At 33.7% G+C, this 12763-nt stretch overlaps 1 protein-coding gene across 2 annotated transcripts in view; it reads left to right on the top strand.

Annotated features, from left to right (window-relative positions):
• The window catches only part of VCAN (versican), a 128047-nt gene that overhangs the window by 38618 nt on the left and 76666 nt on the right, over positions 1-12763 (top strand). For both annotated transcript variants that reach the window (XM_074282150.1, XM_074282149.1), the window contains exon 6: positions 7328-7621. In XM_074282150.1, the coding sequence (XP_074138251.1) occupies positions 7328-7621 (294 nt within the window). The remainder of the gene's footprint in view (positions 1-7327; positions 7622-12763) is intronic.

The following is a 12763-nucleotide window of genomic DNA, read 5'->3' as shown; positions in this document are numbered from 1 at the left end:
CATATATTGTTTTCTCCAGTTAAAATGTGAGCCTCTTGAGAACAGGGACTTTCAATTTTCTCTTTGTGTCCCCAGGATTTAGCACAGTGCTTAGCACATAGCAACCAGCAAAAAATTAAAAAAAAATTTAAAAATTATACATTAATTCATTCAGTTCCTCACTTATTGTCATCAGTTCCTCTCCCCAGCCTTCCAGTCTTTATTATCTCCCTGACTAGTGATTACTTCCCTGCAGTCCACAATTCCCCCAAAATAAAACAAAAAGGAATTCTTACTAGGTTCTAACATCCTTGCTAGGTAAAATACAATATCTCTGTTCCCCTTTCTAGCTAAGCTTAAGAAATTTGTCTTCATTAAATTCCTACATAGCTTCTCCTTTCACTCAATTATAAATCCTTTGAAGCCTGGTTTCTAATCTCATTATTCCAATGAAACATTCTTTCTAAAGTAAGTGATCAATGATCTCTCAATTACCAAATATAGTAGCCTTAAAAAAAATTCAATTTTGAATTTTCCACCTACTCCTCTCCAATTTATTAAGAAGGAAAAGATATAATATCCATGATACATATGAATTCTTACAGAACATTTTCATATTTGCTGAATTATGAAAGAAATAAAAAGCAAGAAAAATAAAGTGAAAGAAAATATATTTTTTTCAATTTGCATTCAGAAGTCCTCAGTTTTCTCTCTGGTTGTATTTAGCTTTTCTCATAATGAGTCCTTTGTAACTGCTGTAGATCATTGTTTTGGTAAGAATAGTTAAGTTTTTCACAATTCATCATGATACAATATTACTGATACTGTAGACATTATTCTCCTAGTTATGCTCACTTCGCTTTACATCAGCTCATATAAATCTTGTCAGGTTTTTCTGAAATCATTCCATTCATCATTTCTTACAATATAGTTTTCCACCACAATCATATGTTATAATTATTCAGCTGATGGGCATCTCTTCAATTTCCAATTCTTTGCCATCAGAACAAAGAGCTGTTATGAATATTTTTGTATATATGAATCCTCTTCTTTGATTTCTTTGGAATTCAGACCTAGGAGTAGTATTGCTGGGTTAAAATGGTATGCACAATTTTATTTCCTTTTGGGTGTAGTTCCAAATTGTTCTCCAGAATAGTTAGTTGAACTAGTTTATAATCCCACTAATAGTGTCATCAATTTTCCTGTTTTTTTTACATGCTCTTCAGCATTTAGTATTTTCCTTTTCTGGTATATTAGCCAGTCTGATGAATGTGAGATGATGCCTCAGACTAATGGCTTCTTTTCAATATAATCCATCTTGACTGCTATGGAGTATTTTACTTTTCTCTTTTCTCTGGATTTCTGTGAGTCTTGACTCTACTATTTGTTTAGCCATTCAGTCTCCTTTGCTGTTCTTCCTCCATGTCACCCTTCTCTCTGCTACTTATTATAAGTGTCCCACAAGGTACCATACTATATGTGTTGGAATGATAATAAATACATTTATAGGATTTTGGAGCATTTTTTTTACATTCTCTTTATCTTTTCTCTAAAGAGAAAGCACAAGCAATACCTAAGAGGTGGCAGCAGAAAGAATAGTGGCCCATCTCTTTCTATTTGTACCATATTTAATCTCATAGAGTTATCCCTTTCATATATTTTCTATTTTGGTTTATGGTGTTTGAAATGTTCTCTGCTCATAAATTTGAAATTAGGTATAGATGGCTATTGTATGACAGAAGAGAAAGCTTAGAGCAAATAACTATTCTGTGAACTTTTTTTTTATTAGGCCGAGTGAATGGATAAATGGGAATATGGCCATGATAAAAATGAATGAAATGATTGATATTTTTAAAGGAAGAAAAAGTATAGGAAATATTTCAATATGATATACATGGTTTTGTATTCAGTTAGCAACCTATTACATATTCATTTTCATACCTTACAAGCACCTGCCAAGGTCTCATACAAAATGTTTGTTGTGTAAAACTTTGAGATTGGTTGTATGGTAAATCCCAATAGGTTATATGATTGAGTAAATTCTTTGGTCTAACCCAGTATGGAGGCTGGTGTCTTAAGTAAACTACTGAGAAGCACATGCTATTTATTCTCCAGCATATAAAATAACAGTGTTGTTTGGTAAAACAGGACTTGTTCTCTAATTGTATTTTTTCTGCCATACTTAAGTGTGTTGAATATTCTTACAATTTAGGAAGTCTAGTAGTTTTTCCACAAAGTAGAAACCCCCTACAATGAAGGAAAGGAAGGCAATGAAATTGATACTCCAGCTGTAATAACAAATCCAAATGTTCTACCTAGGAGGGAAAAATATTGGCATGCTGCCTGTTTTCACACTTACATTCCTTTCAGACCTAAAACAAGTGTAATATTGATATGAATAGAACTGTTCAAGGTGATGCCGTCTCTCTGTCTGCCATGTAGTTTTGAGACAAGGTCCATCGGTGAGATGGATCACATGTTCCAGAAAACTAATCAGACCTTTGTAGCAACATTAACTTTTGTTTTCTGTTGAGGAAAGAGAGAAAAGAAAGAATTCTTTATTTCTTAATAAAAGACCTTGACCTTTGTAATGGCAAACATTGATTCATATTTGGGCCTAGCCTAGTTCTAGTTTTGAACTTGGCGTCTATTAGGCATCTTAAACTCAGCTTATCCAAATCAGAACTCATTATCTTCTACCTTAGAACATCCCTCCCTTCAAAATTCCCCTAATTCTATCAAGGTCACTACCAGCCTTTCTAGCTATAAAAACTAGAAATTTCAATGTCATCTCAAAGTTACAGAATAACTAAATCACAGAATCCAACAGTTGGATGAACTTCTAATCTGTGGACAAAAGGCATCCCCACTCTCACATACTCAAGTGATCTTTTAACCTTTTCTTTAAGAATTCTTGGGAGGGACAACATACAACTCCTCATTCCTTTTTTTGGATAGTTTTAATTGTTTGAGAGTTTTTTTTCCCCTAAAATTAAGTTTAAATTTGTTTCTTTATAATTTCCACCCATGGTGAATCCTGGATCTGCCCTCCATGGCCAAAAAGAACAATTTTCTCTTCCATGAGATAGCTTGTGAAATAGTTGAAGGCACATGTTCTTCTTGATGCTCAACATAAACATCACCAGTTCCTTTAACCAATTTTCAAATGTAATAGACTCAAGGCTCATGGCTAGTTGCTTTCTACAGATTCTTCTTAGATCCTGGTCCCCAGAATTGAACACTTAGTACCCTAGATGAGGTCTGCTGAAAGTAGGGCAAAAGATTAGGACTTTCAAACACCTTTTTGTTCTTTGGAAGAAATGTTTCTCTTAATTAAATGGAAGATTGCATTAGCTTTTCTGCCTACCTGACATTTTGGAGAATACCGGGTTCATAGAAAACATACAGATATATTTTAAAATTTCATTTTAAATTTATAGAATAAAGCATGTCTCTCCCATCCTATTCTATCAACTTTAAATTGATTTATTTTTGTACCTATTTGAAAGATTGTGCATTTATCTTAATTGAATTCCATTATATTAGATTTAGCTCAGTACTCCAGTCATTCAAGTTTCTTTTGGATCCTGATGCTGTCATTCAGTGTTAGCTAATCCTTCTTGCTTTTTGTCATTTCAGATTTGATGATCATACCACCTGTGCCTTATTTAAGATTAATTAAAATGTCATGTGGCACAGAGCCCAGCAAAAAAATCTCTGATGCACTCCTTTAGAAAAAAGCTGCTACACTGACACTCAATCATTAATATGTCTGAGTACATACATCTGTTTCTAGATTCATTCAATGTATTATCATTTAATCCTTATCTTTCTATCTTTTTTCTCAAGAATAGTATCAGTTAGTTTATAAGACATTTTGTTAAAAATCTAAATAAATTTATTAACAACATTTTCCTCACTAAGAAATTTAAAGATCTGATAATGAAAAAAAATTAGGTTATTTTCCTAGGATTCAAAATCAAATTCACTGGTTCTTATCTCATATTAGATTTACCCTTCTCTATTCTTGTGGCACTTTGCCTTCTCTTCAAGTCATATTTTCCCCCACTCCTTTTTTGTTATCTTTAGCTTCTCTCACCAATCTTGGCTCATTTTGACCTTTGTTGTTCCTATCAGTATTATTGCTTGAATTGTTTTCATGCATCATGCAAAGCCAGTAAGTCACTTATCAGTCACTTATGTCTTATCTCCACAACATGTTTCACATCTGTCATCTTTTAAAATAATGATATCACCTTAGTTTGAGGCTCTTCTCACCTTTCACCTAGGCTATGGAAAGAGATTGCTAAATGCTTGCCTTGCCTAGAGTCTCTCCTTATTCCGATGATCCTTCATACAGTCATTAAAATAATAATCCTTTGGCAACTAAGTGGAGCAGTGGATAGAGCACCAGCCCAGAAGTCAGAAGGACCTGAGTTCAAATCTTATCTCAGAACCTTAACACTCCCTATCTGTGTGACCCCAGGCAAGTCACTTAACCCCAATTGCCTCAGGGGAAAAAATTTCCTAAAGCACACACCTGCCCAACTTATTTCCCTACTCTATAAACTCCAATCATTCTTTATTATGTTCAGGATCAAACAAACATAATATCTTCCCAGTTTCTTATCTAAGGCCCTTTACAACCTTCCTTTCCAGCATCTTGACATACCGTTCTCCCCAAAATAATCTATGGTCTAATCTGATCTACTTGAAGTTTCTCTTACGTAATATTCCATTTCCTATTTCCAATCTTTCAATTATCTTTTTTTCCATGCCTGAAATATACTCTCTGCTAACCTCTACCCCTTTGTCTCCTTCAAAACTAAGGGGAAGAGCCACATTCCACAAGAAATATTTTCAAATCTTCCCAATACTAGCATCTTCCTCTCCCCTAAAACACCTTGTTTGTACATATTTTACCTATTCTACATGTTGAATACATCTACCTCTGTATGTATACATTGTCTCTTAGAAAGTTACTTCTTAAAGACAAAAAACTTTCACTTTTGTTTCTGTAAACCTGTTATTTAGCATGGTACTTGGTATATATTTAGTATATAGTAGGTATTTAATACATCCTTGGTGATTAGGTGATTAGTTTTGTATGAACATATTGGTGATATGCCATGTGGTATGATGGAAATAGAATTGGTTTAAGACGACTTAGTTGGATTCAAGCCCCATCTCTGAAACATATTTGCTTTGCTCCAGCAAGTCCTTTAATCTGTTTCCCAGGCAAATTCTGAAGACTAGAAGTTATAATAAAAAAAGTGCTGATCTATATTGGAATAGGAAGTTTCCTACAGCAATAAAACCACAGATCTACTCTCCTCTCTTAAAAATCCACATCACATATTTGGGTGAAGTGATCACATTTGAGGATGACTAGCTAGGTTGAACACTGGGTAGAGTGCTGAGTCTGGAATCAGGAGGAACTGAGTTGAATTTTGGCCTCTCACACTAGCTGTGTGACTCTAGGCAGGTCATTTAATTGCTGTCTACTTTAGTTTCCCCATCTGTAAAATGGGTATAGTAATATCACCTATCTCTCAGAATCAAATGAAATAATAGCAATTAGCACAGTTTTTAGGTGCAATGCTGCTACTGTTGCTATGCCCCATTTGAATATTTTCCCTGCCTGAACTATATTCATTAAAAAACATTTTAGGTACTCCATAACTACTTTAAGAGCTACATTATATACCAATTCATATACATTATATACCAATAATGACATATATGTTTTTCATTTGAATTATGATTAAATATCAATTCTTGTAAATTAACTTCCATCAAAAATTCCAGAAAATTTCCAAAATATTTTATATTTACAGTAATTATGTATACATTGCTCTATGAAATGAGGCCTCCAGGCACTTTGCAAACTTGAAATTTCTATGTAATGTCAATTGTTATTGTTGTTGCCAGAAGTCATGCTCTGTAAGAGTTGAAGATGAAATGGAGATAATTTCTAGTTTCTCTTTAATGAATCAACAAATAAAAACTACTGCTTTTACTTTATAGAGAAATAAAGAAGCTGTCATTAACTTCCACCTTTATCATTTTCCTTCTCCAAGCTCCATGATCATTCCTTGAACTGTTTTGTTTTTGCCCTGAGGTTTGGGAACTTATGTCCATTTGGTTGGAGTGGTTGAGATGTTTGACATGGCAGAGGTGCAGTAGGGAGTTGTGAAATGGGGAACTGACAGATAATTACTATTTTATGGCAGAACAGAAAAAAGCGTAAAACTATAAACTATAGCTGAAGTCAGCACCTCCTTTACCCTCCTATAAATGCTGACTGTATATAATTAATTCTTTTTATTAAGGAACGTGAAGAGGAATCAAAGGAAGTACATGTAGATTGTTATTAACTGGACAAAATTTGTTATAACAAAATTGATAATTTGCTTTTTCTATGGCTATGGAAATAGGTTTATATGCAAATAGAATTTTCATCATGGGGTTTTGAATAGACAAAAAGTGTTATTATTTAAATATTCTAAATTACCTGCACATGTTATTAATATATCCATGTAATCAGATATATGAGAACTTTCTTCATTCACATAGATAACAGTTCTCCACACTCTAGTAGATAGTCTATGAGTTACTGTGACCAAAAATATTCATCCTTAGGTACTTATTTTTTGAGGACCAACCTTGCAGAAGAGAGCTAATTCAATTCTCAGGGGACAGATGTGTCATCTGATATGGGCCATACTAGAACTCTCCCAATTTAATAAAACCTGTCAGAATTTGAATTTAGTTGGAAAGAATATGTGGCGCTCATGCTGCAGTCCAGAAGTAGGACATTTGTGGAGGTTTGATAATAATAATGATAATAATTTATTTCTATTATAATGAGAGGTAGTGTAGCATTATTATTAAAGAACTAGTTTCAAAGACAGGAAGATCTGTATTTCAGTTCCAATTCTGACAAATAATGGTCAGCAAGTGGCAGCAATTCACTTAAGTTCTTAATTGTTCTAGGAAACTCTCTAATATTATAAATTACAGGGAAGATACTGATTTGAATTGATAAGGAAATATTGTGGAGTTCTCTACAGCAGTGAAGATATTGGTCCAGTTCATATCCTTACCCCTATCATTACCCCTATCCCTATCTCTGTCTCATACTTCAACTCTGTCCCTGTTCCTAATGATGTGATATCAATTCATTGTTACATTAGAAAGTGTGGCAATATCCATGTCTAGTCATATAATTCCTTTTTTTTTTTTAAACAGTGTAACCCATGCCTTAGAATTATATTCTTCCTACTATATTCAGAAAAAGAGAAGTGAAAATCTAGCTTCTAATTGTCTTCTTTGAACCTTCTCCCAGGGGATGTGTTCCATGTCACGGGTCCCAACAAACTCACTTTTGAAGAGGCTAAAGAAGAGTGTGCCAGCCAGGATGCCCGACTTGCTACTGTAGGGGAGTTACATGCTGCCTGGAGAAATGGATATGACAAATGTGATTATGGCTGGCTGTCAGATGCCAGTGTGCGCCACCCTGTGACTGTGGCCAGGGCCCAGTGTGGAGGTGGCTTACTAGGGGTGAGAACCCTGTATCGTTTTGAGAACCAGACAGGCTTCCCTTTACCTGATAGCAAATTTGATGCCTACTGCTATAAACGTAAGTCTCTTTTTATTTTTTTTAATTATGAATTTGAAGAGTGCGTCAAAGTTATGAACTGAAGACAGCTTTTTCTCCATGGGTAGTAGATTCCATTTCATATGTCCTGCTCAGGAAAATAGTTCTTTATAATAGTTTTGGAAAGCAAATAAACAGCAGTAATTGAGTGAAAAAAAAAGAATTAGGCAGACAGAAAACTTACAATTAGGAAAAGAAAATGCCAGCTTAAGATCCTAACTGTGCCCTGTCATGCCTTAGAATACCAGCCCCCTGTTTCTGGATAACTTTCCAGGTTGGTACCCTTCCTTGAAGTTGGGAAATTGTTGGTACTATTATGCTGAGGTGACATGTGGCCAAGTTAAAATCTTTCTATTTTATTTGTTTATATCATTTCCTAGATTGATCATTTATCTCAAATGATATAATATAGAATTTTAATGGAAGCAACTTTTAGGTGAGTAACTAGAACTTACTAAAATAAAATACTGTTATAAGATAATAAAATAAAATACAAAAACTTGAGTAAATAAATTGCCAATGATCTCTCTTAAAATAGAATATGACAAATAAAAACACGATTCCCAATAAATCTTAATAGGCTAAATCAAAGATTTTTCCTACTCTGTTAAAATATACATTTTCAACATTAAGTAGATACTTATTGAAATTTCTTAGATCTTCTAAAAGCTCCTATTCTCTCTCAATTCAAGTGTTATGTGTCTATTCTTACCAAAACACATCCTAAAGTAAGTAAACGAAGACTTATTTTAACAAATTTATACATTGGTACCTCACTATAATACTGAGCAAAAAAGATAGAATACCATTTTGCTTGCATTTAATGTTATCATTAGCTTTATTATAATGAGGCTTCAGTGTATCTTGCCACAGTGAGATAAAATGAAAATAAAAAAGTATGCAACATATTAATTGAAGATACCAGTGACTGTTTAAATTGGAAACATTTTGTTATTTCTCAGTGACCGGGAAGAAATCAACTTGAGATAACTAGGTAGCCTCAGTGCCTAAGGTCTGCAGAACAGATGTTCATGTAGTAGAGAGGAGTGATGTCACATGCTGCTATATCCCAGCTAAGTTGCCTCCATCTCTTGCCAAAAGGCTGGTTCGGTTCCCACTGACTCAACTTTCTGAGTGTTAAAGCCACATGTTGTATATTTAGCTTGAAGCAAAACAGCCAATCAGCAAGAAGCCAATGGGAAGACTAGATTTTTTTACAGGCACTCAAGCAACTGAGCACTGCCAGGAAAGGTGTCGCTCTTAATCATTTTCAAAACAAACCCTGTATTTACAAAAGGAGAGAGACATTCCTTTTTTCAGACTAGGTTCGCACAACAACGATTATCAAAGTACTTTGGGGTCTAAACCCTTCGTTAGAATGAATTACTCATATGATTAAGGAAAAATACAGATTTGGATTGGTGGAAGGCAGAAGGAACTGGAAGAGTTGGGAAGGGAAGAGAAGAGTGGTAAGGGGACAGAATTACCTAGACAGCATAGTTTTACTTCTTGGACACACTTTGTAATATTTAGACCTAGCCTTAGAAAGCTTTTTTTCTTTTCTTTTTCTTCTTTTAATGAATAGGACTTGCTGTTTTGGGCAAACTCTGCTTCCCACCAAACCCAATAAATTAAAATCAAAGTATTTCTCTCCCCAAATTAGTGAATAGTTTCAAGCATGCTGCTATTTTCTAAGTATTTTAAATCAACAAATCCTAGAAAAGGTGGAAATAACATGTGGTCTTCCCTTCAGAACCACTCCTTTCAAATCTAAAATTTAATGAACATTAACATATTAAGCCCAATTTTTGTTTGAAACATATTCCAAGTTTATATAATATGGTAAAAGGAATATATTCATGATATGCAGTTGGAGCATTGAGTTTATTCTGCGATCTGCTCAGCTAACCTAGAGGCTAGCTTTGTTTTCATTTCTACAACTTTTATAAATAGACTCCTATGATTTTTGAACATTTTTCCCCTGAAGAATAGACTAAGTAAGTTTATAGATAGAAGAGGAAAAACCTGTCTTGGGACATTATGTAATGTCAATTATTTCCCCCATTTCATATGAACTTTTTGAAGTGACTTTTGACATATTCCAAAGATTCAGGCAATTTTTCTTAAATCTTTTGTGATTGTTGTCTATTTCTCCCAGATAGTCATGTTGTCCCAAGAATCCTTAGTGTGAGATATGAAAGATAATAATCTTAAATGTGAGTGGTAAAAATAACTCAGTAGTACTGTCTGGGTTGTGAGCCTCAGCCACAGTTAAAATCTGTTTAAGCCAAGAGTGACTTTATCTAGAGTGGTCACAGATTTTTACAGCTAATTTTTCAAGCAAAACAATCCATGTTGTCTTTATCTCCTTTGGCATGATACTCTTCATTAAGAATATGTGGTAAGCTATATCTCTGATGATTACAAAATGATAGGCATGGCTTTTCTAGTTTATGTCTCCCTAGAAAAGAATGAAACAAAACTCCCAAAATGATTAGTGATAAATGAACTTTAAAACCATTCCTGATCTCTAAAAATTCAATGGATACTGGAAACATGATAATAAGTATCATTATAAAATGGAATGTCCTGAGTGTTTTTTCCTTCCATGAGTAAACTTAGATATCCATTACAAGATAAAATTAAATTAAATAAGCCTTACAGTCTAGCAAGTTATTCCTGACTCAGACAATTTAATTTTTTACAGTAAGGTTATTGATTAGGTCATAAAAACCAAGATATTGCAAATGATCTTTAGAAGTCCTCAAATACATGTCTTTTAGTTCAGAATGACCCTTGGACTAGTCCTGACACATAGAAGTCTCATCTTTAAAACTCTTTAAAGACCTCCAGAAAAGCAAATAATACTTTAAAATTCTGGCAATTCATCCTAATGTTCTACAAGTCCCACCATTAACAGAAAAGGTTTTCATTTACCTAACATAGGACTCTGATGCTGTAGCTTGTTATTTTATTTCTTGTTATTTTATCCTCAGTGAGGATGGAAAATAATTGGTGACCAACTTAGATGCATTTGAAGTTCCTCCCTAAATTGTCCTCCAGCCTTTTGGCTGAAAAATTTCCTTTATTTTGATGTCTTATTTTGTAAGTCTTTAATCATCTTTATGATCATTCTTTGAACTTTGTCCAAATTTTTCACAGCCTCTTTAGGATGTGAACACAGTACTGTAGTAAAAGTCTAATCAGTGCTATACATAACAGAAAGATTAACTATGTAGGTATCCTGGTAATTTTCCAGCTGCTTTTTTTAACTACAGTGTTAAATTTTTATCTATGGTGAACTAATTTTCTACTCTGCCCTCCCAGATCCTTTTCTGCTATTTGTCTTACATGACCAGTCTCTCCTCATTTTATTTTGTAAGAAGTTTGTTTTTCCTCCCCAAGTATACTCCTTTACATCTGCCTTATGGAACTTACTGAAATTGTTTCTATCAATTGTTGAGTAATTTTAAGTGATTTATATAATTTGCACATCCAAGATTTATTTCAATTCCTGCCTTCACCTGTAATAGGTCCAAGTGCATTTTTACATATTCCCCATGTTTCATAACCATTGCTAATAATTGTATTTAAATAACATTGTACAAAAAGGAAAAGACTGATCTGTAGTCTAATATAATCACTGAGGATAAGAAGGCATCTCTAAAAATTGAGAAACCTCATTAGAAATAAACAGACAATAATCCCTTTTCTTTGTCAGTAATATAAACAATTCATTTTTAAAAATGCAGATTTGTCTTTGATGTGAGGCAGCTGCTGGTGAGCTAATTTACTCTCATACTGCTGATAGATTTTCACATTTTATTAGGAAACATTGCTTCATGTCTCCCATCAGAAGCACAAAATAAGATAGCCTGATGGACATAGAGAGCAACAAGTACAGTAATGTGAAACATCTGTGGGGAAGGCTGGCTATATAGATTGGAAGGGAGCCCTCAAAAAAAAAGCAAACTGTTTTTTATGAGCTTCATTAGTAAAGAAATTGAGAGAATACTAGTGACTATCACCTAAATAAACACATTTCCATCAGAACTCCTCCTTGGAAGGAAAATGTATAAAATTATATGTCACCGTTTTGCTATCTTTGCACATTCTATATCAGTCTAGGTATGAAGTAACTTATGCCATGTCTTTATGTGGTTATTTATGCTGACTTTTAAAATACAAATAATTTAGTTTCTCAGTTGTTTTAGGGTGTATGATGAGTCAGATAAGCTGTGTGGTGATCTGGTTCAGCTGTTGACAGCTACAACCACACACACACACACACACACACACACACACACACACACACAATACACACATACTACAATACACACATACACAACCCCTAAACCAATCACATGAAGGGTTTTACTCCTATAAGCATGGCCTTCCTGTAGTTTAGTTAGCTATTGGTAGACTATCTGCAATAGCCTTAAAATCAATGGATGCCTCTTGTTTTGGAAAAGAAAATCACAAATCACTTAAAGTTGGATATGCCTTGGAAAGTATGATTTTACTTCAAATTCAATAAAAATAGAAAACAACACAGCTAACACCTAAAATTATACTTATTTCTGCCAGAACTTTTTTTTTTTTTAAAGTAACATAAAGACATCTCTATGCTGCCAGGAGAACTGGTAGTTGGCAAAGTTAGAAGTCAGAAGTATTCGATTTCCTTGACTTCTGAAGTGACTCTTAATTAACTTCAGTAGCAAAGAAAAAAAGTCCTAAGGAGGAAGGGAAGAGTAATTGATTTATTAGTTATTTATTCATATAAAATACTATTAAGTTGCTAAATGTTTTCAGGATGTTATCACAGGAACTTAGTCTAAGTAGTTAAAAGTAGTAAAAAGATAAATTTGAGAATTGACTGAAACGCGTTTTGACATATGAAAATTCCTAAGACAAATCTAGATAGTTAAAAGAGAACCTGTAAGAGAAATAGGCATAATCCCAAATTGTCTGAAAGTCTCTCAGAAATTGTGATCATAGTTGAAAAAAAAAACAAAGATAAAAAAAATCTAAGAAAACAAGAAGAAGAAAACCAAAGTAAATAGCAATTCACTTTTGTTATTTGTTTAAAAAACAACCTCAATCTTTTTCTTGTCTTAATATTGA

This window comes from Sminthopsis crassicaudata, chromosome 1 (genome assembly GCF_048593235.1).
Source record: "Sminthopsis crassicaudata isolate SCR6 chromosome 1, ASM4859323v1, whole genome shotgun sequence".
NCBI lineage: Eukaryota > Metazoa > Chordata > Mammalia > Dasyuromorphia > Dasyuridae > Sminthopsis > Sminthopsis crassicaudata.
Note: the sequence above shows the minus strand (reverse complement) of the source record. Positions and strands in the feature narration are given on the sequence as shown.